Genomic DNA, 26,254 nt, shown 5'->3' with positions numbered 1-26,254 from the left:
AGCTCTGGACGGCGAAGCGCTGCCGGATCGTGAAGACTGTATGCTTGCAACCTAGTAGAGAGGTCGTGCTTTCGGTCTTCCGTTTGAGGGATAGTTTGAGGGCGGTCTGCGGGATCATCATCAACGGTTTGAGGGACTCCGGGTACGATCTACACCGACTCATCTACTTCCGCTGCACTCCGGAGTCGGTAATGATCATTGATCCAAACCCTATATGCATCTTCATATTGTTCCTAGGTGATCGTAGGGCGATTTTTTTTGTTTTCTACTACGTTTCCCAAAAAGAACATCTACTCTAACTCGATGCCTCCGCTTCCGGTTCATCACTCTATCAACTACTAGGTGCCACTAGCACTCGTCCATTTACAACTAGCATCGCAATTACCCAATTCACCTATAACGTTCCACTGCTCCATGGGTTTGGCATTTGTTCAATACCTATGTGCCTTGAACTTTTATGATTGGATGGAATCATTGAAATCTTGTTCTTATTTAAGGTATAATCATACTGATTTCATTTTGTCATTCCTTTAGTCTTTCTGCAGCAAGATGACATTGCTCTACAATTATTTTTAGACATCTCATAAATATTTTATATAAAATTATATACATATACATGTATATAGGCTTAGGGGTCCATATCATAGACTTCGCCATCGGGCCCTCAACAACATGGAGACACCCTAACGGTAGGTTGAGACTCGATACTTCAATCAAGCCAGTTCTATCTATAATGCAGTCATTGACATGTGATGTGCAACATTTGATGCTTATGAACGTAGTGGTGCCAATGGAGACCTCTCTAGCTTTGTTGAAGTTTTTTTTATGAGATTGAAGGAATGACATATGAAGTTAGTATGATAAAATGTAAAGGAACACCTGCAAACATCCTTACCATATAAGGTGTTAAAGATTGCAATGGTATTGTCGCTAACGAGATCTAGTAGTCGATGAAGAAACAACGGTTGGGGCGGCAACCCACGCAACACAGACTTGCAACCATTCACCATCAATCCAAAGTAAAAACCGGACCTTACTTCAGAACAAAACGAATGAAGAGGTCAAAGTCATCGCGGTAATAACCCACGATCTGATTTCCTTGATAGGTAAACCGATCAAAAGAGAATCCACAAATCCGACAATGCCTACCCTCACAGGCCAACGTTGATGTCGAATCAGACGCCATCAAGATCTGGTTCAAAAACTTGCATGTGAGGATGTGTCACCTTCAGAGTCGTTTCTCTTGGAGATCAACGGAACAGTTTAGCTGCACATCAATCGCCACAAAACCGGATTTTGGCACAGTCAATTTCGGATGGTTGAAGCAGCCGTCGGAGGGAAGGATGAAGCAGTCCCCCACTTGCCTGAGAAGCCCTCTGGGTCTATCTTAGGGTGGTAGGCGACTTCGGTATCTATCTTAGGGTGGCAGACGACCCCATTATCTATCTTAGGGATGTGGGGGTGATGCGGGGCGGAGGTAGAAGAAGAGAGGTTGCGGTTGGTTTTGCAATCGGGTGGCTGAAAATGACTCTGCCTGACCCTTTGTTTTCAGTCCACTGGTCTCAAACCAGCCCCGCAGCAGAATTATAACTCCCGAAAAGACAGGTCAGACTTTACGTTTTCTGCACTGGAACACGAAAAAATTGGCAGACGTTTACGATTGTCGAGACACGTCATTTACACATCAGAGCCCCAAACGGCAACGGTCCAACCCCATCCCCATCCCCGCCTCGGGCGCGCGCGAAGCTCCGCCGCCGCCGCCGCCGCCGCCGCAAGGGATGTCGCTGTGCTGCTGCAGCGCCGGGAGCCGCCGCCTCCTCCTCCCGCGCGTCTTCCTCGGCCAGCGCCGCCAGGCCCGGCGCCCCCTCCTCCACCTTCGCACCACAGCGACCGCCGCCGCCTCGTCCTCCGCTACATCTCTCTCGACGCAGCAGCAGCGCCAGGTTTCCCTCTACGTGGACGCCCTCCTCTACTGGAACCAGGTCGCTCTCTAAACCTCAGCCACCGGCTACAACCCTAAACCCCAGTTGCTTACATGTTCTCTTCGCTGTTCAGAGGATGAACCTGACCGCCGTCACCGACGAGTCCGAGGTCATGACGCGCCACGTGGTTGACTCGCTCGCCGTGCTTCCTCCACTCGAGCGCGCATACACCTCCCGCGGCGGCGACATTTCTGGCATCCGCCTCGTCGATGTTGGCTCCGGCGCCGGGCTTCCTGGTCTTATCCTTGCTGTTGCGCGGCCAAGTAATCAATCATCTCTGTTCAACGATTAGTGTTTCATGATATCACTGAAAACACTATGTGATTTTTTTTTACCTTTCCTGTTGCAATTTGAATTAATATTGTCTGTTTCAGGCTGGAAGTTTACGCTGTTGGAGTCGATGCGGAAGCGGTGCACGTTCTTGGAGCACGCAGTTGAGGTGATGGAGTTGTCAAATGTGGATGTGGTGTGTGACCGAGCTGAGGTAAGCTGTCTTTGAGCAGCTAAGATAATGCAATGCATTCTGATTGATTGAATTTTTCGTGTATTTGATTGGATTTGCGACAATCTGGTTTTCTTATTTTAGTAGAGTTGGAATTGTTAGATCCTCTGGATCGAGTAGGTTAGATGATTCGCGGTAGTTTAAAAGATGTTCCGACACTCAGAGGTGACAACTACACTGAGTGGAGGAAGAAAGTAGACCTGGCATTTGTCTGTGCTGAGGTGGACTGGGTTGTGGATGAACCACAGCCGGTCAGACCTACAGAGCCAGTCAGAGAGGCCACTGATGATGATGTTGCGTAGGAGAAAAAGAAAAAGGATCATGTTCCAGTGGAGATGTTATATTCCATCGAAAACTAAAAGTGGGTCAATGCAAACAAAAAGTGCATGGCATTTATAAAGAATACAATTGAGAACGTCATCGTGGGCTCAATTGCAGAGTGCACTTCCGTAGGGGAGTTGCTTACAAAGATAAAGAGCCAGTTCACTGGTTCTTCAAAGACATATGCCACCCAGTTGGTAAAGCAACTGGTGACAGAGAACTACACCGGCGGTGGTCATGGAATAAGAGAGCACATCCTCAGGATGAGCAACATGGCAGCAAAGCTCAAGGCCATGGATGCGGATCTGGAGATCAAATCAGCGCTCCTGGTCCACCTGGTCATGGCTTCACTGCCAAAAGAGTTTGAAACCTTTGTTGTAAACTGCAATATGTCACCTGGAACATGGGACATTGAAAAGACAATAGCAATGTGTGTCCAAGAAGAGGACAGACTCAAAGCCTCACATGATGGTTCACTCAACTATGTGAAGGATAACAAGAAAAAGAATTGTAATTACAATCAAAATAGCAAAGGTTCTCCTTCTAAGCCACATGGAAAAGCTCAACATCAGCATCAGCAAAAGTCTTTCCCAGTGGACAAAGACACATGTCTCCATTGTAAGAAGACTGGGCACTATAAGAAAGATTGCCCTGATTTTCTAAAGTCCATAATGGCAAAGACAGTTAACAACATTGTTTCCTTTGTAAACGAATCCTTGTATACACAGTTTTTGAAATCTACTTGGTGGATTGACTCAGGAGCAACTGTTCATGTTGCAAATTCGTTACTTTTAACTCCAGGGAGATGTCGCCGACAGCTGCAACTTCTGCTTCAACTCCGTTTGCCACTTCAATGCGTCTTTCGCTTCTTTGCGTAGTCCGCGTCGAATGGAATCCCTGTAATGAATTTGCAACATGAAGAGTTGCTCCTGAGTCAATCCACCAAGTAGATTTCGAAAACTGTGTATACAAGGATTCATTTACAAAGGAAGCAATGTTGTTACCTCTCTTTGCCATTATGGACTTTAGCCAATCAGGGCAATCTTTCTTATAGTGCCCAGTCTTCTTACAATGGAGACATGTGTCTTTGTCCACTGGAAAAGACTTTTGTTGATGCTGATGTTGAGCTTTTCCATGTGGCTTAAAAGGAGAACCTTTGCTATTTTGATTGTAATTCTTTTTCTTGTTATCCTTCACATAGTTGAGTGAACCACCGTGTGAGGCTTTGAGTCTGTTCTCTTCTTGGACGCACATTGCTATTTTCTTTTCAATGTCCCATGTTCAGGTGACATATTGTAGTTTACAACAAAGGTTTCAAACTCTTTTGGCAGTGAAGCCATGACCAGGTGGACCAGGAGCGCTGATTTGATCTCCAGATCCGCATCCATGGGCTTGAGCTTTGCTGCCATGTTGCTCATCCTGAGAATGTGCTCTCTTATTCCATGACCACCGCCGGTGTAGTTCTCTGTCACCAGTTGCTTTATCAACTGGGTGGCATATGTCTTTGAAGAACCAGTGAACTGGCTCTTTATCTTTGTAAGCAACTCCCCTACGGAAGTGCACTCTGCAATTGAGCCCACGATGACGTTCTCAATTGTATTCTTTATAAATGCCATGCTCTTTTTGTTTGCATTGACCCACTTTTGGTTTTCGATGGAATATAACATCTCCACTGGAGCATGATCCTTCTTTTTCTCCCATGCAGCATCATCATCGGTGGCCTCTCTGACTGGCTCTGTAGGTCTGACCGGCTGTGGTTCATCCACAACCCAGTCCACCTCAGCACAGACAAATGTCAGGTCTACTTTCTTCCTCCACTCAGTGTAGTTGTCACCTCTGAGTGCCGGAACATCTTTTAGGCAACTTTTAGAATAAATTTCTTATTCTATAACTTTGCATGAATACAATTGTCCTCTCATTTTCTTTAACCCAAAATAACATCTTATTCTTTGAACTTTAAATGCCACTGTCTAGAGACTTGCTCTAGTCCATAAAATCTTCTTGAAGCAGTATCCCTTGTGTTCTTTACTTTCATCTGATGTAACTCAGATCATGATGTGCCACTAACACTCATTGTAAGCTATTCATTCTCTTTGCACAAAATCTTTCGATTTAAGTCGCGCTTTACACCTTTACATATTTCCTTTGGAGTCACATTGGCCTTGTAGACCCTTTACAGCCTACTGTTTTGGCTCCGTTGGGAATTACTTATGAGTCCCAAACATCGTCGGGAGCACCAATTTTATTTCATCTCACATAGTCTCTTATCATTTAGACAAAAAACACACACTTCTCGTAACTCGATTGAGCGCTTTAAATGAGGTGGGATCAACATAGACTTTATAGTAATCAGAAGTATCTGATTTTCTCATTCCTTGAGACCATCTGTGTCTCAAGTACTGACACTTCTTTCATATGGGGTTGTTGTTGCTCTGTCATTGCCAAGAGGCAAATTAATTCTATAGTCTTTCATTTCCAAGAGGCAATAGGTTTTACAGGGACCTGTTTCACAAGATCCATGTTTACTCATTCATCCTTTATAGAGCTAACAACAGGTGTTGTATAGGTCATACAACATGCTCCCCCAGATACAATCTATTCGAGTCTTAGGTATTTTCATACCATGCTCCCCCAGATTACTCCTTCACTAAAATGGGCGTATCTTTAAACTTTATTATTTGGGTTTATTCTGTTAAAACTTTCTTCTTTATGGCACTTTAAGCGCCGTCTTAGTGTTCCTTAGTCTGCTTTTGGAACTGTAAAAGATCAAGGAATACAACTATTTCTTTTCTTTAGGGGTATTATTATGACCGTCGTACTCCCCCAGACGATCACATTCTTCATTAATGGATCACTTTAGATGCATATTGTGCATCACATTATCTAAAGTATAGGGGAGTTTCAGCATTCTTAATTTATCTCATATTTCTTTCTCCCCCTCGAAATGTGGCAAGAACTTTTCTGCCACAATTTCGAAAAACCATTCATAACTCTTGTGAATTGAGGAAACTTTGATTATCTACTTCATTTATCTGATTACTTCATACGAAATGAAGTTATCTGTTAACTGGTATGGGAATACTTTTTCCTCATTCCATTTCAGAAACTCAACAGAGTTCTTTATCATTAGTACTTTTGCAAGTCACACTTGCATATCATTCATATCTTTAGGTTCATCTGTAACTTTTATTCTCTTTGGATTTATTGAGTGCTTAATGACCGTTACACATAAGGTTTACGGTCGATACAAGGAAAGTATAATAGCTACTCCATACTTCTCTCCCAGAGTGGGACACATTAAAAGCACATGAGTCATCATATCTTTCTCCTGTCATACATGATAAGTCCTTTGCCAGAATTTCTCCCACCATACGGGATTTTTGACATAATATTATGTCAACTTTACCCCGTTATGCAGGTATTTTCCCAGACTTTTCCCCCCATGCGGGTAATTCCCTGTAAGGGACATAAATGCCATAATTGGCTCTTTTGATTGCATATTAAATCAACAAATTTAGGAATAAATCTGAATGCTCTTTGGCACACATGCTTGATCCAACGTTGGTCAAATGAAACACGCATGTTGCTTGTTTCATCTCAAATCATGTTGACTAAAAAATCTTCTTCATAGAGTACATGAAAGACATTCGTCAACCAAGACTCTCAATGATCTCTCTCTTTTCTTTTGAAGCCGTTCTTTAGAGAGAACACACTCCCTCACGTTATGACCTTTCTTGGTCATCTTTCGGGTCACAAGTACCCAGCCATTCGCTTTCACGAATGAAAGCATGGAAAACTTTTAGTCTGAGAAAAATTAGCCAATAATCAACAATAATGAGCATAAAAATAACCCCATGTGGTCTGGTTAAAAAATATGCACATTAAACTTCTAAAACTTTCTTTTATATATTCTAAATCACTGTTGTGGCAGAATTAGAATAAAACATCATCCTTCTACATTAATTCCATATCACCGTTGGGCGGAAATGGAAATAATGCATATAACTCATAAACAATGTGATGATAGTATTTCTATTAAACAACTTTGCTAAGAAATAATAATCATCATCAACTTTATTGCAGCGGGAACAAGAAATATACATTTCTCTAGCTCAAGAGCATTTCTTGATCTTTATCTGTTCTCTGAAAATTGATCACTTTGATACAAAATTTATGAGAGATTTAAGCTTTGAACATAAGACTCATAGAATTATAGCACTGTTATCATCAACGTTGGTCAGAAAATAACAATGCCATATTTTAATTTTAAAACAAATATCTTTCTTTTGTCATAGTGGAAGCTATCTGAATATGTTTCACCCACAGGGGAAAACATTGCTAAGAACAGTTCTTCCAATTAAATTTTCCTGTTGGTTCCAATTTAATTGGAGGATAAAACTTTTACTTTGCAGCGGAAAAACATGAATAAAAAATTCATGAACTTTTTACTTTTCAGAAGTATTTCTTTTACTTTTTTGTTTTCTAAACAAAAAATTTCTTTGAATAATTTGAATAGAAAAAGAAAACTGTGCAGCAGCGCTTCCCGGCCTAAAAGGCCCAGCGCGCGCGCCAGCTGCGGCCTGGTCGTCTGACGGCTGGCCTCGGCCCAGCGCGCCAGCTGCAGCCTGGCCCTTCTCTCTTTCGGCCCACTGGCACAGTGCGGGGATTAGGGTTTGCATTTAGGCCGTTCGTTTGCATCGGACGGTCCTGCGATCTTTTCGCTAGATCAAAACTGGGAGAGAGCAACCCCCCTGACAGAAACCCTAGCCACATTCGCCCTTTCCCCTCGCGCGCCCTCGCTCTCTTTCTCGCTCCGCGGCGGCGGCCCCTGTCTAGGTCGCCGGGCCACCGCGTCGTGCCCGGTCGCCGTCGAGCGCCACCGCGCCGCGCTGGCCTCTTCTCTTTCTTACCTCCCTCAATTTCTCCCTTCTCCTGCAACAGAGAGTGAGGGAGAGAGAGCAGAGAGGCGCAACGGCTTTCCTGATGCGGCGGGTTGGGGCCACGCCAGCCACCGGCGACGCCGTCGAGCCGCGCCGCGCGAGCCTGCGTTTCCTTTTGCCCCTTCCCTCCTCCTTTCCTCCTCCTATGACAGAGAGGGCGAGAGAGAGGCACGGACGAGCCCTCTGCTCCCCTACGCGCCCGCTCCTCCTCTGCTTCGCTTGGAGGCGACGACGGTGGCGCCGTTGCCATCCCCTTCGCTGGCTGCACGTTCGCCTTGCGGTGAGCGCGTCGCCGTCGAACGGTTTGGCGGCGGTGCCCTTTGCCCCGGTCGGGGTAGAGTTCTTCTTCCCGAAACCTCGGCATGCCGATGCGAGTCGGAATCGAGAGGAACGGCGCGGCCGTTGCGGCGGCGCTCTTTGCCGGCGAGCCCAAGGCTCTGCTCCAGTGCTTTTCTTTGCCCTGTCTAGGGTTCTTTGTGAGGGGAGATTCTTCTGTGATTTCTTTGCTATGTTTTCTTTCTACCCGAAAAAATCTAACCCAAGATAGGCTCTGAAACCATTGTTAGATCCTCTGGATCGAGTAGGTTAGATGATTCGCGGTAGTTTACCTTCTCCTTGTCTCGAGGAGCTCCCGGTGCCGGTGGTGAACGGAGGGGAGCTCGGCGTAGAGGTCGACGGTGAAGTGGGTGGTGGCGCTTCCCATCGCTTCAGCGCCTCCCTCTCGGTCGGACTAGGGTTAGGAGTGGAGAACAGTGGCGGCGGCGAACCTTGCACCTTGTGGCGTGGTCCCCACCTCCTCTATATGGCATTGCGCGACAGGGGCCCACCAGCCTTGCTTGGGCTGGACGCCCCGGATCAGGGCGTGGGTCAAGGGTCCACCCGTTGGGCCCATTGGGGAAGAGATAAATCTGACAGGAATTGTATGCTTAGTGTATGCCTAGTTGCCAATTTACCAAATAAATCACAACATGGAAATTTCTCAATTGAAGACATTTTTATGATCTTCAAGGTGCAAGAGATTCGTTCCTGAACACATTTGAAGCATCGTCATAAAATTACCTATGATTTCCCAACCTAGTGAATGTCATCACTGTTATATTTTGACTATTTTACTTATGTTCACTTATAGGACAGAATGCTGGCCAAAGTCATGATTTCAGAGAGTCATTTGATGTAGCAGCTGCAAGAGCTGTCGCAGAACTTAAAATTTTAGGTATTTAATCATGTAACATGTTTTTGGGGGTTTACTAGACAATATATATCAATTAATCCTAGTTTTCTCCTTTGCAGCTGAGTACTGCCTCCCGTTGGTTCGTGTTGGTGGTTTATTTATAGCTGCTAAAGGGCACGATCCTCATGTAAGTCTTGGCTATTGGAGTATTGTGCATTCTGCTAAATTCACCAACATACTTTCTGCAACTAACATTTCTTCAATTTCTTATGTTGTTTGGGCAGGAAGAAATAAGAAGTGCAAAAGCCGCAGTCGGTAAATTGGGTGCCTCCATGCTAGATTTGTGCACTGGTAAGCTATCTTCTTTAGCTCTGAAGAATTTATTTTATGGGATTAGCTTTGAAGAGTTAGAAAGGTTATTCGCAGTTTTCTAAATATTATTCCCAGTTTACGTGGTAGTGGTATTCAGTCAGTACCTTCTGAAAATAGGACCAAGAAAAAGAGTAACGGTAGCAAATAATTCTCAGTTTAATGCCATGTCATGGTTTCTTTTTTGTTGCTTTTACTTACTGGCACATGTTTACCTAAAAAAAAAACTTACTGGCACATGTTAGTAACGCTCTTATGGTATTCAGTTAGTAACCCTCTTCAGAAGAGCTAGTAGCCAGATCCTTATTTTTCTACTTGCTGACATCCTGTTATGTCCTAACTAAAATTTTCTGAAACATATCATTTGCAAACTTAGTAATTTGCATGTTTTTGAGTTGTTGCGCGCTCCTGCAATAGACCGTGAGTGTATCTATGCTTATCAACAGACACCATTGTTGATTTGATCTGCGATATCCACGCTTACTGATGAGTAGATGCAATGTTTGACCTGTTCCCATTACTGATCCATGGCCATGTATGATGTCGGCGTGTCCATGATAATAAAGTAAAGTAGATGCAACTTTTGCTAATTGATGACTACGTGTTATATCCATGTTAATCAAACATTAACACAATTCTAAGCTGATCCCTTTACTAATTCCTGAGAACGGGATAAGCATAGAAGGATAAAACTCCCAATCTCTTAAGCCTCTCTTGGTTGGCAGTTGAATCGATGGGACCTCATGGTCAACGAACGGCGGTTGTGTACCTCAAGGAACGCACTACTCCAAAGAAATACCCTCGGCAACCAGGTAATCATCCTTAGCCGCCTTTAGGAAAGGCACATCATTCGATAAGTTTATTATTCTTCAGAGCTCAAGCATGCATTTCATGTCATCCAGGTACCCCTTCTAAGACACCATTATGAGAAGCATGCTGACTTTATGGTAGACAAACAATGATCAAAAGATGATCCGTGGATGTTCTCCCTCCAAATGGACATCCCCTGGAAGACGACGATTGTTCTGGAAGCATGAAAGGATTAATCTACTACCCTGACAGCAGGTATTTGTTGTCTGCAAGGAAGCTGGTGCTTCACTCCATGTATCTGTAACAAAAGGTCGCAGATGTTCCATTAGAGAATACTACGTACATGATGCTGCCCTGTTTATGGTATTCTCGTCGGCATTTCTTATGTAGAACAGATACAGGATACTGGTAGGATTGAGCTAAAGTCTTCAACTGCTACAACTCGACTTAGAAATAAGTTGTCCTTGTCACGCTTGAATGGCTCTTCCCGTTGGTTTCTTGCTACGTAGTTAAGCACGGTTGAGAGAAACTATATTTCTTATCTGACAAGCAAAATGGACATTATTATATCCTCGCTTTTCAATACGTACACATGGCCACATCATCACTTTCTGAAAACATCCTTCCACCAGCTTGGTAAGGCCAGCATTAGACTATTCCGACCGAGTAGAGGGAAACTTCTCCCCTCCAACCTCCCCACACAGGACCTATTATTACGTAGGTGTAGCATTGCTCCAGGAACAGGTCACCATGCGGCAGAGCAAGGAAGGATCCAAATCCAAGCGTGTTGGCCGGCTCCGGGCGGCTGCTTTCCCTTGCCCTGCCGGTTGACCGAGTAGTCCTCCATTGGACTCGTCAAGCTTTATAACCCCAGCGGTTTTGTTTCCTAGCCTCATTCATCCATCCATCTTGCCGAGCGCTACAATGGCGAGCATCAGAAGTGTCTCCCCTCTCCTCGCTCCGCTCGCCGCCGCGGCCACGGTGCTCGCCGTGTTGATGTCTGCGCCGGTGTCCGCCAGGAGCTTGCCGGAGGGCCTCCCGGACATCAAGCCGCTGCTGTCCAACCCGTGGTCGGCGTTCCAGAACCTGTCCGGCTGCCAGTTCGGGGACCAGCGGCAGGGGCTCGCGAGGCTCAAGGACTACCTCAGCCGCTTCGGCTACCTCCCCGCGCCGCCGGCCAAGTTCAACGACATGTTCGACGCCGACATGGAGTCCGCCATCCGGACCTACCAGCACAACTTCGGCCTCGAGGCCACGGGCCAGCTGGACGCGTCCACCGTCGCCAAGATGATGTCCCCGCGCTGCGGCGTCGCCGACATCATCAACGGCACCTCCGCCATGGGCAAGACGACGGTCCACGGCCGGAACCTCTACTCCTACTTCCCGGGGTCCCCCTCGTGGCCGCGCTCCAAGAAGAGCCTCCGGTACGCCATCACGGCGGCCACCGAGACGACCATCGACCGGGCCACGCTGAGCAAGGTGTTCGCCAGCGCCTTCGCACGCTGGTCGGCGGCCACCACGCTCAACTTCACCGAGACGGCGTCGGCGTCCGACGCCGACATCACCATCGGGTTCCACTCGGGCGACCACGGCGACGGCGAGGCCTTCGACGGGCCGCTGGGCACGTTGGCGCACGCCTTCTCGCCCACCGACGGCCGGTTCCACCTGGACGCGTCGGAGGCCTGGGTGGCCGGCGGCGACGTGTCGCGCGCCTCGCTGGACGCCGCCGTCGACCTGGAGTCGGTGGCCGTGCACGAGATCGGCCACCTGCTGGGGCTCGGCCACTCGTCGGTGGAGGGCGCCATCATGTACCCGACCATCACGTCGCGCACGCAGAAGGTGGAGCTGGCCAAAGACGACGTCGACGGCATCCAGAGCCTCTACGGCGGCAACCCCAACTTCAAGGGCGTCACGCCGCCGGCCACCAGCAGCGAGGAGACCCACAGCGCCGCCCCGCGCGCGCTCTCCGGCCCGTGGAGCGGCCTGGCCGGGGCGGCTGCGCTCGCACTAGCCTTGTCGTGCTAGTTCTTCTTGCGTCGATCGATTCACGACCATTTTTTTAACGGGCATATATTCACTTTGCTCTAGGATTTGTGTTGTACAAACATTAGTCACTGGGTGTGCAAGATAGTGTAGATACGTGAATTTTGCGTGTATAGATCGAATCATATAGTACGATAGTGGTGCGCCCATGTGGCCATGTGATATCATATGAGTTTTGCAGAATGTGCCATTGTGAGTTGTCGCTTTTCAGTAGTTATCTAACGGAGCAGGCGAGAACCACATGATTTGTCCCGGGGGTTCCATGTGGATGTGGCATTTGGACGGCATTTCTCGCGTCATACGCGTTGTTTGGTAGGTTCACGGCATCGATCGAGATGAGGCGAATAAGTCCACGTGAGACTACGTCCTGACCCGTTTAGAGTCTGACTATGTCGTGCCACTCATCAGAACCAAGAAACACGGGAAAAGAAACAAAAACACAGGAACAGAAAATGTGGTACAGTACAAAAATGTCGTTTGGATGTCACGCAAGGATGATACATGATTTGTAGACCCAAGAAAAGTGATGTCTCATTACCTCGTGTTTAGTCTGCTTCAAAATTTCTATGGAATAATAGCCCGTACCATACAAACCTTGAAGAAATCTGAGATGGCCATCTTTTTTAAAAATGGCACCAAGGAAAATTTCTCTATAGAGTAATCCCTCCGTTTGTCGGCGTCGACGCAGGTCCGCCTAGTTTCCGGTGGCTCTAGGGCCATGGAGGCGCGGTGGATCCTGGCAAGGGCCGGCGGGAGGGCTCCGTTTCTAGTTTTTTTTTTTCAATCTTGTTAGGGTTTGTGTCCTGTTCAGGAAGGCGAGACGACGGCGGCTCCCTGAAGATAGAATAAAGGTCTCCCGCCTAGCCCTCGTTCCGGCGGCGTCTAGTATCGTTGGTGGGCGTGTGGAGGTGTGTCTCTGGCAGATCTATCTTTGGTGGATTTGCTCGGATCTCATCGTTGTTCGTCTACGTTCGTGTGTCTTCGGTTTGGATCCTTCCGATCTACATTATTTTTCATCAGCGACGGTTGCTGTTCTGGGGTGTTGGTCCTATGTGGCCTTAGCACAACGACTTCCCGACTGTTTACTACAACAAGTTGTGCCCGACTCCGGCGATGGAGGGGCGATGACGGCGGCGCGCCTTCGGCTCGCTTCAGTGCTTTTAGTCGTCGCTAGGTGGTCTACGGATCTGGATGTATTTTTTATTTCCGGTGTTCGTTGTACTACCATGATTGAATGTTTTCCCAAAAAAAAAGAGTAATTCCTTCGTTTGAAATTTCTGTGTCCTCACGACGTAAAAAACGGCGCATGCAAGTGGCGTGGCGCTATGCCTTGCTAGAAGCGTCACATAGGCGTGGGAGGTCCTGTTCGGCTTGTAGGCGCCCGAACCTGGAAATTGCGCCTACAGCGCGCCCTCTTGGGCTGTTTTAAGCTTGGCCCAGGAACAGATTCGTTCGCTAAAAAACCACCCGAAAAAATGGCGGTATGGGGAATCGATCTCGCTCCACACATCCGCGTGGCTTAGCTTAACCACTAGACGTTCAGAACACTATTGAACAAAAGCAACGCAAATTGTATTAGAACTAATATAGCCGCGCTATTTATTACTCAGCCATTTTACTATACCACTGAGATTTATGAGTTCACGATTTTTTGAAAAAGAGTTTGTTAAATTTCGGAAAAGTTCATCAATTTTTCAAAAAATATGATCGAATTTTAAAAAAGTTCATTGATTTGGAAAAAAAGTTCATCGGATTTCAAAAAAAGTTTACCGATTAAAAAGTTCATCGAATTTGAAAAACAAATCACTGATTTTGAAAAAAAGTTCATCCGTTTGAAAAAAGTTCATCCGATTTGAAAATTTTCATCTATTTTGAAAAAAGTTCACCGTATTTGAAAAAAGGTTCACCTAATTTACAAAAGTTCATCGATTTTGAAGAAAATTTCATGAACTTAAGAAAAATAGAAAAAGAAAAAGTAAAAGAAGTAGAAAAAAAGAAAGGAACAAAACGGACTCACGAACAAACAAAAGAGAAAAACAAAGAAACAGTGCACAAGCAGGTTAGTGCCCTGGTGGTTGTTGCGCATGCTTTTGAACGATAGGGTCGCGAGTTTGATCTCGTGCCCAGCACCTATTTTTGAAATTTAATGAAACAGGCGAGACTTGTTGGGAACGAAAGTAATGGGCCGAACACAATGAATGCGATGTAGGGGCCCGTTTGCAAAAGCAGTAATAACGGGCACCTACAGTGCAAAATAGGAATCGCCCATAGGCGTCCCCGTCAGAACCGGGCGGTGATATGTCTAGCCTAAAGACGATGGGAAGTCTAGGAAGGCGCGCTCCATATTGGGCCAGCCCATCGCGTCGCTGACCAGAAGCCACATGCCATATTCTCATTTTCTTTATGTTTTTATTCACTTTTTTCTTTTCTTTTATTTATATTTCCAGATATTATATATTACAAAGAAATACTTTACATAAAACATTTCAACAAATGTTAATCAAGTATTTAAAAATGTTAAATGTGTATAGAAATAAAAAAATTATCTTGTATACAAAAAATATACAACATGAAATGTGTATAGAATAAATGTTAACCATGTACTTAAAAAATGTTAATCCAACCATTTTAAAAAATGTTGAACAAGTGTTCGAAAAAGTTAAACTTGTATTTTAAAAATATTGGCCATGTATTAAATTTTTTTTAAATTTGTATATATTTTTTTTACATGTGAATAGAAAAAAAAGTGTACCATATATTAAGAAACTTGTCTTTGAAAAATGTTAAATGTGTACAGAAAAAATGTTGACCATGTATTCAAAGATTGTTAACTTGTCTTCAAAAAAAATGTTAAATGTGTATATAAAAAATGCCAACCATGTATTTAACGAATGCTAAACTTGTCTACAAATGTTAAATGTGTATAAAAAATATTGATGATGTATTCAAAGAATGTTAAAATTGTATTTGAAAAATATTAAATGTGTATAGAAGAATTGTTGACCATGTATTAAAAAAATGTTAAATGTGAATGGAAAAAATATTGACCATGTGTATTCAAGAAAATGTTAAACTTAAAAAAATGTTAAACTTACGTGTTTATCAGTTTATCAGCTCCTCTTCCCAAGCTCCCAATGGCATGTGGTAGAGCAGCCCTTATAAGTTTTTATCAGTTTATGCTCTTCCCATGCATAGAATTTGTACCCACACCATTGCACAAGTGCCGTCCACAAACCACGTCAGAAGTCATTGTCTTTTTTGCGGGTGAGAAGTCATTGTCATAAGGACTTTCGAGCAGTTACACCCACCCTCTATCACACAAAACAAAGGGAAATGCTTGCAAACAATAACTCGGCATCACATGATCAAAACTACACATACCACACAGAGCTGCTCTTATAATGCCAGAGACAAAGACGACGCTTGAACTTCAACCATGAGCACATGCCAAATGGAGTCGATGCGAGATGGCCACCGAACACACCCTCAATCATGACTTTTTTTTTTCTAGTACACCCTCAATCATGACCTGTCTACGTAAATTCGCTTCTCTCTCTCTCGAAAGGAGTACGATTTGTGTGAGGTGACGACAGTGACACATCCCCGCACAGCTCGTCAACCGTGCCGGCCTCCTGTCGCCACCCGCCACCCGCCAAGCCCAGCCCAACCCAACCAACCGCCGCTGACTCCCGCGCCGATCCGATCACCCCGCACCAGAGCCACCAACTAGTCGCCGCCAGCCCCTCCCGCCCCAGCTCAGATCCACCGCCGGCCGAGGCACGCATGCCGGGGCTCCTCGCCTACTCGGGCGCCGGGCTGGGCCTCCTGGCGCTGGCGGCGCTCGAGGCCCTCCAGCCGCGCCTCCCGCGGCTCCCGCTCCTCCCGCGCCGCCTCTCCGCGCCGCCGCACCACCGGGGCCTCCTCGCCGCGCTGCTCTCCGCGCTCTGCCTCCTCTCCGCGCTGCTCTCCGCGCACCACCTCGCGCTGCCCACGCTCGCCGCCTCCGCGCTCTTCCTGCTCCACTCCCTCGCCCCGTTCGCGTTCGCGCCGCTCGCCGCCCCGCCCCCGCCGCCGCTGCTCGACCTCCTCCTCGCCGCGGCCTTCGGGCAGGAGCTCCTGCTCTTCGCGCACCGCCGCCCCTCCACCGCCGCCGGCATCGAGAACCGCTACTTCGACCTCTTCCTCGTCCCCGTCGCCGTCTGCCTCGGCGCCACCCTGCTCGCCGCGCACCGCCCGGGGGCCGCGCCGCCCCGCCTCGCCCGCGCCGCGGGCCTCGCCCTGCAGGGCACCTGGATGCTGCAGATGGGCTTCTCCTTCTTCACCGACGCCATCGCCGCCGGCTGCGCGCTCCACGCGCAGAGCCGGGCGGACTACACCATCAAGTGCCGCACCCACGAGGACTACCACCGCGCGCGCTCCGTCGCCACGCTGCAGTTCAACGGCCACCTCGCGCTGCTCGTGCTCGCCGGGGCGGCCACGTACGCTACTGTCATCGCCAGAGGGAACGGCAGCCCACCGAGCGGCTACAGGATGCTGGACAAGGAGGTCCAGATGGAGGGCATGCCATTAACATCTCAGTTCACCCTGGATTCGGATGAGGAGAAGGAAGATGAAGGGATCACAACCGCAGAGCCACAGGTGGCGAATGGGGTGAACTCACATCAGCAGATCTCCGTGCAGACACCTGATGATCCCAAGTGACGGGGATGGAGTTGGGTGCTTTTGATGTAGAATAGCTCATTCGAGGTGAATATCACAGTGAAACTGAAGAGTGATCCGGCATCATGTTTGTGTGTTTCCACTGCATTTCAGTATGGTACCCTCTTTTCGATACTTGATTGAGATCACCTTAGGTGTGTGTAGGAGCGTGCACAATTTGATTTGCATACATCAAAGTTAGCCTTTGTACAATATTGTAATATCGTCGATTCAGATAGTTTTCTGAGGAATAAAAAGTTAGTTCATGTTTAAGTTTGTCAACAACGCTCGAACTCTTGTTACTGTACTGTATCTGTATGACCAGTTGATGTCTGCTTCGAACAATTTTTAACTTTTACTCATCTTCTATTTTCCTCGTGCATGTCAGGTCATAGTTACATGAATTTTGGTTTCAGAAGAGTGATTGAGCTGAATAATGCATTGCTGTGTGCATCTTGTTATCTTAAGTAGGTCCTCTGTGTTCGGTCCTGATGAGCTGTGCCTTTTGAGATCAGTTGGGAAGTAAAACCATCGGGCGTCAGACTGCAAGGTGGAGGGATGTACAAATTGTTACGTATTTAAAAGTTTAACTGCTATATCTGTCTGTCTATTTGGTTAATTGTTCTTTTCTTTTGTTGGTTGACTCAATGCAGGAGGAATGCTGGTAATTGTGTTAGATGGTTGATGGATGCACTATCCCCCAGTTATTCAGTCATGCTGAGTGAAGATTTGTTGCAGAACTGCCTGCAAGGGTCATAGTTGAGGTGATTACCTTTGCCCTACAGTTGCAAATGATGATAATATTTTTGTCATAGTACATGAGGTTGTCTTTATCATCAATCTAGCATCCATTTCTGGTCGTCTCATCAATTTTTTCCCAAAACTAGTGGGCCGAAAACTGGTTTTCTTCTGCGGTTTGGAGTTTTTTTAGTATGCACACTTACCTTCTGGCTCCTCATGCTCTTTTCCCATGTACGTGATTCCTCCTTTATGAGTTGTTTTGAGAAATCGCTCAAATATAACTATCTTGAGATAGTTTGCTGAAACTTTTGTCGATGTGCTTCGTCGCTTGAATCTAGATTTTCAATCCTTGCTATCCATTATTACAAACTGGACCAAAACTGAAGTGATTATGCATTTTTGTTATTATCAACAAGGTTGTTTAGATGAACTCCAATCGGTGCTGTATGGCATGATCCTCTGGGCATAACCGTTCTTTGCATTCAGCATATGCCTTACAGAAGTAGGTTGGGGACATGATCATATGCAAGTACAACATTTTCTACTTCTGTTCGAAGGAACAAACTGTACCCCCCCACACACACGCACACACAGGACGTGCTTTGGGGCTATTCCTAGAAGACTTCAGATTAACAAATAGACCACCTCAACCACTGTATTAGCTCAGATCCTTTTTCCTTGGTATCAATTAATGTTTTTACCTTAAAGGTCCAGTGGGTTACTGCCGTGGCATTATTTTTGGGTGTTGAGGAAGGCTAACCAAGTTAACATCTCTTGTAGCACATTGGCAGTAGATCTATCCTCAACAGTTGCTTGGTCACATTTTTTGTTGTGAATTAACCAAGTGAACAGTAGTTGTTCAACGATTTAATCTGGCAGAGTTACCTTGTATTTCTAAAATGACAAATATGTTACACATTGCCTCCCAGTATGACTGCAATTTCATTTTCTCACATTTAACTCTTACCTGAAGAAAAAAGAAACTGACCATAAGAGTACTCCATGGATAAGGTAAATATGAAACATCTGGCCATTTTATTCTTTCTCTTGCCTTCAATTAGCTAGGACCTGTTTGTAAGATATACTTTTTTTTTTCTCACTTCCCATAAAAGGTTAACTGTTACATGTGATATTCCTGTGCAGTTCCTCTAAACAAATCCGCAATTGTCACAGTAATACAATGCCTTGCTATAATGGTAGTGCATGCATCTTCTTTTTCTTTCTTGGCTCCTTCCTGGCCCACTTTCCAGCATGTATGTTCCTCCACCGAAGCTGAGAAACAAGGTCTGATGCTTCATCATCGACGCCAAGATAGTTTATTCTCCAAAGTTCAGGGACATCATGATACCAATATTGCTGCCTTTGACAAATAGCAATATAGGCCACCCGAGTGATACCATGAGTCATGTGGCTTATCTGCTGTTCATTTCCCTAAATTACAGGGACATTATTGTACCATCACTGTCCTGCGAGAAATAGGATTTCAAGTTGTACAATGTGTCATGTGGCTTAGCTGCTGTGATCTTTTGCAAGTTGCTTTGCAATGGCTGTCTGACTCCTACTACAGTCTGATCGTTTATTGTTAAGTGAAAATGGAGATAAACCTGCAGAAATGAGGAAAACCCTTCCTTTTTGCAGTGTGGTGGCACCTTTAGATGTGGAGCTTTCATGGGTACAATCTACTTGTCAAACCCCAAGCTGTATTTTGAAAAATCAACAGGCTAGAAAGCTAGTGTCCCAGAATTGAGAGACAACTCTTATCAAAGATTAGTACCCGTTCCACTTTTCTTGAGTAGCTTGTTCTCACGTGACTAGTTTTTCTGTTCAACTGTTCTTTTGTTTCACTTTACCTGCTTTTTACTTGTAATATCCATTTTTGCATTTTTCTACCTTCTGTTTATTTTTCTCAGGAATCACATGGAGCTGAGCTCGCTCAACAAGCACCATCAACAATAGAAGATCTAGTCCAGATGCCTGACTAGGGATTTGTTTGGTGTTTATAATTCCATACATGCAATTAAGTTTTTCCTCCGACTCTCATATTCAACAATTAATGCAATTCTAGCATAGAACATAAACTTAATCATAAACATGGAAATAGAATAATAACAACTTTATTATTACCTACAGGTTGTTTTTCCAGCACGATTCTCGACTTCATCCATTGGGACAGAGTCCACAAAGCTTCGGTGTAGATTCCTGCCATCTCTTGGGACGACGTGGTTAGGGTTTCTGTCCCCACATTCGTGATGGCGACTAATGATGTTAGACACTTCAGATTGATTTAAGGTTTAAACCGTGACGACAGGGCTCCAAGGTGCTGCTTCTTAGGGGCACCTGCATGAAGACTTCTCGGCTATCAATGGCAAGGCTAGGCCGGCTCCAGGAAGCAATCAACGACAACGGCGCATCAGCAGCTCCTTCTGGCGGCGGTAGTGGTCGTTCTGTGGTTCATGGACATCGATGTAAATATTTTTATGCCGAGGATATTTTATACTCCGTCCGTAAAATAATATAAGAGTGTTTAGATCGAGTATTTGACAAAAAACTACCACATTAGGGGTTCCCGTCCCACTGAACTACCACATTCAAAAAAGTGACTGATAACTACCAAATTTTTCTATTTTTGTGACAAAAAACTACCACTTTTGAATAATGACCAGTTTAGACGATTTAAATGTGTTTATGACAGGCGGGACCCACCCGTCAAGGCTGACATGGCGGCGAAGTCAACTACGTTTGTTTTGACCGTCAGGTTAACCGTTATGACAGGTAGGGCCCACATCAACCTTCTTCTTCCTCCTCTCTCTCTCTTTGGCATTTCAACAAGCATCTTATGTGCATGGGAGGAGAGCAGGTGAGCTCCAGCCCGACCACGTACGCGAGCAAGCTCATCCAGCTGCTCTTGTGTCGATTTGGAGGAGCAGGTGAGGAAGCCAGGTACATCCCGCGTCGGTGGAGCTGAGCACGAGCGCCAGGTCCACGTCACCGGCCAACTTGGTGGTGGGGGTAGTGCTCTGGAGCAGTGTCGTCGAGGTGTACGCGGGCGTGGCTGCACCCAGCGGCGCTACTCGTCCTCCACCTAACGTACTCGCTAGCAAGCTCGCGACGCAGGCCGCCTGCGCCACGCTCTGCGGCGACCAGCCGCGCTCACTCTCGGAGCTCGTCCGCGGCACGCCCCGGCCCCGTGCCATCTTCGCCGGCGCCACGCTGGTCGCCGCCGCGGAGCCCGCGTCCACGGCCGTCCCGGCATATTATCTCAACTCTTGGTACAAGTACAGCTGGAGTCACTCTGACACCGGCGGCGTGGAGTCGTTCGTGCATGGCGTCGTGCCGTTCGTCTTCCTCGCCACGCTCCTCTTCCGCCTGGTCTTCCTGGTCATCATCGCCGCAGAGGAAGCCCACGGCGGCGGTGGCGGCGCGGCCGCTCATCTCCAGCGCGCGTGGCGGTCGTGACCGCAGCGGGGAGCTGGAAGGAGGCGGGCTCACCACGACTTAAGGCGGGTCGTGCTGGAGGTCGCTCTTCCCCTTGCCATCGCCTCCTTCCCTTAGATGCACAGAAGGTGCTTGTTGAAATGCCCAAGAGAGACACAGGAGGAGGAAGGTTGATGATGACATGTGGGCCCCACCTGTCATAACGGTCAACTTGACGGTCAAAACAAATGGAGTTGACTGAGCCGCCACGTCAGCCCTGATGGGTGGGTCCCGTTTGTCATAATCGCGTTTAAATCGTCTAAACGGGCCATTTTTCAAAAGTGGTAGTTTTTAGTCACAAAATTAGAAAATTTTGGTAGTTATCAGTCACTTTTTTGAATGTGGTAGTTTAGTGGGACGGATACCCCTAATGTGGTAGTTTTTTGTCAAATACTCGTTTAGATCACTAGAGGGAGTACTGTACTTCTGGTGAACTTTTATGATAGATATGGGTACTTTTTTGCAAAAAAAAAACAAAAATGTTATGGGGTGATTTGTCCCAAACCTTATAATTGAGGGGAATAAACGAACTCACTTTTTTTGGAGGCAAATAAACGAACTCACTTATCTCGGCTTTTTTTCCCTTTCCTTTTTGACGTGGAAGACGATGTCTTGGGCTTGGGCCCACAAGCAATAATAAATCCGGAAAGAAACACTTGGCCCAACCCCGGAACAAACAAAGCCGGCGAGGTCGTCTGTCCTTTCCCCTCAGTCTTCTTCCTCCTGAGCCTTGTTGCTACTAATCTTGCTTGCGCAGTTCGATCCATCATCCATGGAGCAGAGCCAGATGGCCAGAGTGAAGCTTGGCACGCAGGGCCTCGAGGTAACAAACCAACCGAAAATCCCACCTGGAATCTGTTCGCAAATCTGCAGGGAAAATACCTGCAGGATCGAATGATGAGTTGGGGATGTGCCATTTGCGAGGTAGGTGTCCAAGATCGGGTTCGGATGCATGGGCCTCACCGGCGTGTACAACGATCCGGTGCCGGAGGATGCTGGCGTCGCCGTCATACGGCGCGCCTTCGACGCCGGCGTCACCTTCTTCGACACCGCCGATGCGTATGGGCCACACACCAACGAGGTCCTGCTCGGAAAGGTCAAAATCCTCCTCTTGCTCTCACTCTCCAAGCTCGAATATGCTGTTTTTGTGCTTTGTTCGCTGAGGGGCGGTGAAAATGGCCGGTGCTCCGCGCCGGTCGACCCATCTGAGCGCCAGATCGGTCGCCGCGCGCACCGTTCATCGCGTCCTCTGGTGACCGTCTGATATCGGATTTTGTTTTTGTTCTTTTCACTCTAGCTTTTGTCCATTTTTCTTATGCCACTCTAAAATTTGACATTCATTTTTGCCAAAATTTTTTGCTTTTGCCGAAATGGCAATTGTGATGTATTGTCAAAAGTTTAGAGTAGCAAAAGTGAAATGTGAAGAGCTAGAGTGGCATAAGAAATGGGCAAAAGTTAGAGTGGCAAAAACAAGAGTTAGAGATCCTAGAACGTGTTTAGATCTCATTGTATTTTTGTTTTGTGTTTAGCATAGCATTGGAGGGATCTTGATCTTCAGTTGTCTGCACTAAGGTCGGCCACTAGACACATTGCATCAAGTCAGAATGCACCGACGAGTTAAATTGCTGCTTTCTTCTCTGTAACCTGATGAGTGATGTGGTGCAAATGTCTTGAGCAGGCACTAAGGCAAGTGCCTCGTGAAAGGGTTCAAGTGGCCACCAAGTGTGGCATCGCAGGATTCGACGCCGGTGGCCTGTGTGTGAAGGGCACTCCAGAATATGTGCGTGCGAGCTGCGAAGCAAGCCTTGTGCGCCTCGGTGTGGACTACATCGATCTATATTTCCAGCATCGCATTGACCAGTCAGTGCCTATAGAGGAAACCGTCTGTATCGGTCGATCGAGTAATCGTGCTCTAAATTTCGTTACTTGTGACTGACTTCTTCATTTGGCATGTGTAGATGGGGGAACTGAAGAAGTTGGTTGAAGAAGGGAAAGTCAAGTATGTTGGCTTGTCTGAGGCTAGTGCCGATACCATTAGACGGGCACATGCAGTTCATCCGATCACCGCAGTGCAGATGGAGTGGTCACTATGGACCAGGGATATAGAGGAAGATATTATCCCACTATGCAGGTTCATCCAGTCTAGTCCTATATAGAGTACTTTTTACAAACAGTCATTTTTTACTTTAATTCCAGAAAACCCAGTGTACATTTTCCTTTCATACATTTTTCAATCAGTACTATTAGTATCGTATTCAACAGTAAAGTCACTGACAACATCATTCCAAATCATTCAGAAAAAAATGAGGTGAATAATATTCTTTTATGGTTGGGCTATGCATCTACGCAATCGGGCAGCTGCGCTTAGCTGATTCCTGGTCGATTAGTACTTATATGAGTAAGCTAATCCTACCAACTTTATAAGTTTATAGTTGTCAAAAAACAAAGGAGTTCGCTGTTATGTCTTACATGGTTGATTACAGGAAAATCACTCCATCTGGCTCCATCATCAAACTCGGGTTTGCATATGTCATGACGTTGTCTCTGTCATATTATATTTTGCATGTTGGACCCGTAAGTATGAAGTGAAAATGATAATGCAGTTCAGAAATAATTTGTTGCTTTGTTTGGGATTTATAAAGAACTGTGTGATAGCCAGTGGTAAGGTTGCATTGCTGCATCCCTGCTGGTCAGGGTTTCATATCCTGCCAGGAGCAAAATCCTGTTATCTCACCCTTGTCGCCGCTCCCCTGTTGGACTATATTTTCTTTGGTTTGGAAGTTACTAGACATATTGACATATAGAATTCTTCTTACTCTTCATGTCCGGGGTAGCTAGCAGCTATTTTACACTTTGTTCATGGCGTCTTCAGACTTCCGTTTGTGATGTGAAGTATTTGCATTCAGGGAGCTTGGCATCGGAGTTGTTCCATACAGCCCACTTGGTCGCGGTTTCTTTGCTGGCAGGGCAGCCGTAGAGAGCTTACCATCAGGGAGTTTACTGGTAAGAAAAGTTAAACTAGTATAATCTTCTTCCAGAGAAAGGTGATGTTATTTGTGTGACTGCCTCATCTATCCCGTTGCAGTCCAAACATCCTCGGTATACTGGAGAAAACCTGGAGAAGAATAAAGTTCTGTATACACGACTCGAAATATTGTCCACCAAGTATGGCTGCACACCTGCTCAACTTGCTCTTGCCTGGGTTCTTCATCAAGGGGATGATGTCGTTCCAATCCCTGGTACCCTTTTTAACATCCGCGTGCTATGAATTAGTAGAGTTCTTCTCTCAAATACTCCCTATCATCAATCTTAATATGATCTTGTACCCATCCTATAAGAACAGGGTCTTGCGCCTAGTCTACATCTGAACCTTTCAAGCATGACAAATATTTCTAACAATGAGTCAACTGGAAGACTTCTCTGAAATTGAACAAAAGTGACAACATTTGTACCTAGAAGCTATTGGTGCAAAGCTGACGCGTTGTACTTTGCCAGGTTATTGCACTAGCTTCAGCGCTCTGAGCGTAAACCACGATGATACCTAACAGTTTTTGCATGTTTTCCAGGACAGTGCAAGATACTGCATTAGCTGAATATGCAGTAGTGCATAGTTTCATTTCTGTCTTGAATACTGATGAAATTTGTTCTTTTGTCATCTGAAACGATGCATTTCTTAAGCATAACCAGTCTAATGCTAGCATCAGCCCATATCACCACGCACTATAAGGGTGAGTCATCTTGAGGACTGTCTTGCACAGTTAACCAGTTGGGCCTTGCCTGTTGGTTGTCATAATGTCAGTTTCAGGCACATATGCCCTGCTCATCTGTGCAATTAGGTTATAGCATCTTGACCTCTGAATTTTCATGACCTCCTTACTTATATTTGTATGTTGGGTCAGTGGCGGATCTAGGATCTTAAAATTGGGGGTGCCACAGTTTTACAGATACGATGTATGAATAACATAACTTCAATATATATGTTAAAAAATTATGAAAATTACACTACAAATGTATAGGTCTAAATATCATCACAACTCAAACAAATAGACCCAAAATAAGCTTTAATTTGTAGATATCTCGTTTTAAATCTATGGTATAAATAGTTATGTATTATTGGAGGCGGTGCCATGGAACCCGTACTGGATATTAACTTTGTAGTTGTTATTGTGTTTCTTCACATAGCAAAATAATCTACGCGCTCCTTCCCTTCCCTTGTACTCAAACAGCAGCTTTCTCAACAAAATGGAGGTTACAGAAGTGCAATCATTTTTATTGCGACAAAACATAGCAGCTGTGTCCATTTAATTTATGTGTAAATGTCTAACTGTTCTTTGAATCTAGGAACAACAAAACTGAAGAACCTCGATGATAACATCGAGGCTGTAAAGGTAAAGCTGAGCAAGGAAGACCTGAAAGAAATCTCAGCCGCTGTCCCTGCCGGCGAGGTGGCTGGGTCCAGGATCATTGGAATCCTGGAGCCTTATTCTTGGAGGGTTGCAAACACTCCACCTCAAAAGTAGCCATTTTGCATCTTCACTCGGAAATCAAAGAACATCTCACCGCGTTATGCTGAATTTGCTTCCACCTTGCTGGATACGTACATTCAAGGGGGGAAATGTGAAAGAATCGAGCTCGTCCATACTCAAGAATAGGGAAACATTGTTCCTGAAACAACAGATGCCATTGATTTTCTGTTGGATGTATCAATTGCTACACATGATAAAGATAAAAGGTGTCGAATTCAAGTTAAACTCTTTTCTGCTGCACATTTTCTTTTGGTGTCATATGTGGAGTGAAATTAGGTTTGTTGGGTATCGATCATTCATTGAAAATTGCTACTGCTGTAATGTTTCCACGCATGACTGAATGAGATTACTGACAGAGTCCACATACAACTTCCTGTAGTTACACCAAAGTAACCCACCACGACGTCGAACAGGCAAGCTCCGACTTATGCATGCCGTTGCAGAAAATGCATTACTTACACGTAATGGCTGATGGTCTGTATGCAGTGCAGCCCCGCTTACAAAATTAGGAGGTGTCGGAGAAACCTTGTCGGTACATACATGCTTAAATAAAGAGACCTAGCTAGATATTCCCTCCGTCCCAAAATCCTTGTCTTAGATTTGTCTAAATACACAAGCGCACAGTGATTCAGGGTGTGAAAAGGCTGGGAACGTCGTGCCTTTGCCAGGGCCGACGG

At 45.9% G+C, this 26,254-nt stretch overlaps 4 protein-coding genes across 5 annotated transcripts; all 4 read left to right on the top strand.

Annotated features, from left to right (window-relative positions):
• Positions 1-1,633: 1,633 nt before the first annotated feature.
• LOC123165028 (ribosomal RNA small subunit methyltransferase G) lies at positions 1,634-10,573 on the top strand. Its single transcript, XM_044582658.1, has 8 exons — positions 1,634-1,982; positions 2,056-2,245; positions 2,357-2,466; positions 8,880-8,958; positions 9,036-9,103; positions 9,201-9,267; positions 10,011-10,097; positions 10,188-10,573. The coding sequence occupies exons 1-8, from the start codon at positions 1,779-1,781 to the stop codon at positions 10,211-10,213; spliced, it is 831 nt and encodes a 276-aa protein (XP_044438593.1). The 5' UTR covers positions 1,634-1,778; the 3' UTR covers positions 10,214-10,573.
• Positions 10,574-10,785: 212 nt separating this feature from the next.
• Positions 10,786-12,321, top strand: LOC123165027 (metalloendoproteinase 2-MMP-like). Its single transcript, XM_044582657.1, has one exon. The coding sequence runs from the start codon at positions 11,020-11,022 to the stop codon at positions 12,118-12,120; it is 1,101 nt and encodes a 366-aa protein (XP_044438592.1). The 5' UTR covers positions 10,786-11,019; the 3' UTR covers positions 12,121-12,321.
• A 3,385-nt stretch (positions 12,322-15,706) lies between these two features.
• LOC123163799 (uncharacterized) lies at positions 15,707-17,109 on the top strand. The gene has a single exon (XM_044581184.1). The coding sequence runs from the start codon at positions 15,922-15,924 to the stop codon at positions 16,837-16,839; it is 918 nt and encodes a 305-aa protein (XP_044437119.1). The 5' UTR covers positions 15,707-15,921; the 3' UTR covers positions 16,840-17,109.
• A 4,506-nt stretch (positions 17,110-21,615) lies between these two features.
• LOC123163798 (perakine reductase) lies at positions 21,616-25,802 on the top strand. Of its 2 annotated transcripts, XM_044581182.1 has the most exons (7): positions 21,660-21,874; positions 21,980-22,147; positions 22,730-22,933; positions 23,010-23,182; positions 23,958-24,054; positions 24,137-24,290; positions 25,393-25,802. In XM_044581182.1, the coding sequence occupies exons 1-7, from the start codon at positions 21,824-21,826 to the stop codon at positions 25,569-25,571; spliced, it is 1,026 nt and encodes a 341-aa protein (XP_044437117.1). In that variant the 5' UTR covers positions 21,660-21,823; the 3' UTR covers positions 25,572-25,802. The 2 variants fall into 2 exon arrangements, with proteins under 2 accessions (XP_044437118.1, XP_044437117.1); XM_044581183.1 differs by lacking the exon at positions 22,730-22,933 and having other exon boundaries at positions 21,616-21,874.
• Positions 25,803-26,254: the final 452 nt, after the last annotated feature.

Source organism: Triticum aestivum, chromosome 7D (genome assembly GCF_018294505.1).
Source record: "Triticum aestivum cultivar Chinese Spring chromosome 7D, IWGSC CS RefSeq v2.1, whole genome shotgun sequence".
Classification (NCBI taxonomy): Eukaryota; Viridiplantae; Streptophyta; class Magnoliopsida; order Poales; family Poaceae; genus Triticum; species Triticum aestivum.
The sequence above is the reverse complement of the archived record's forward strand: the minus strand, read 5'-3'. Positions and strand labels throughout refer to the sequence as shown.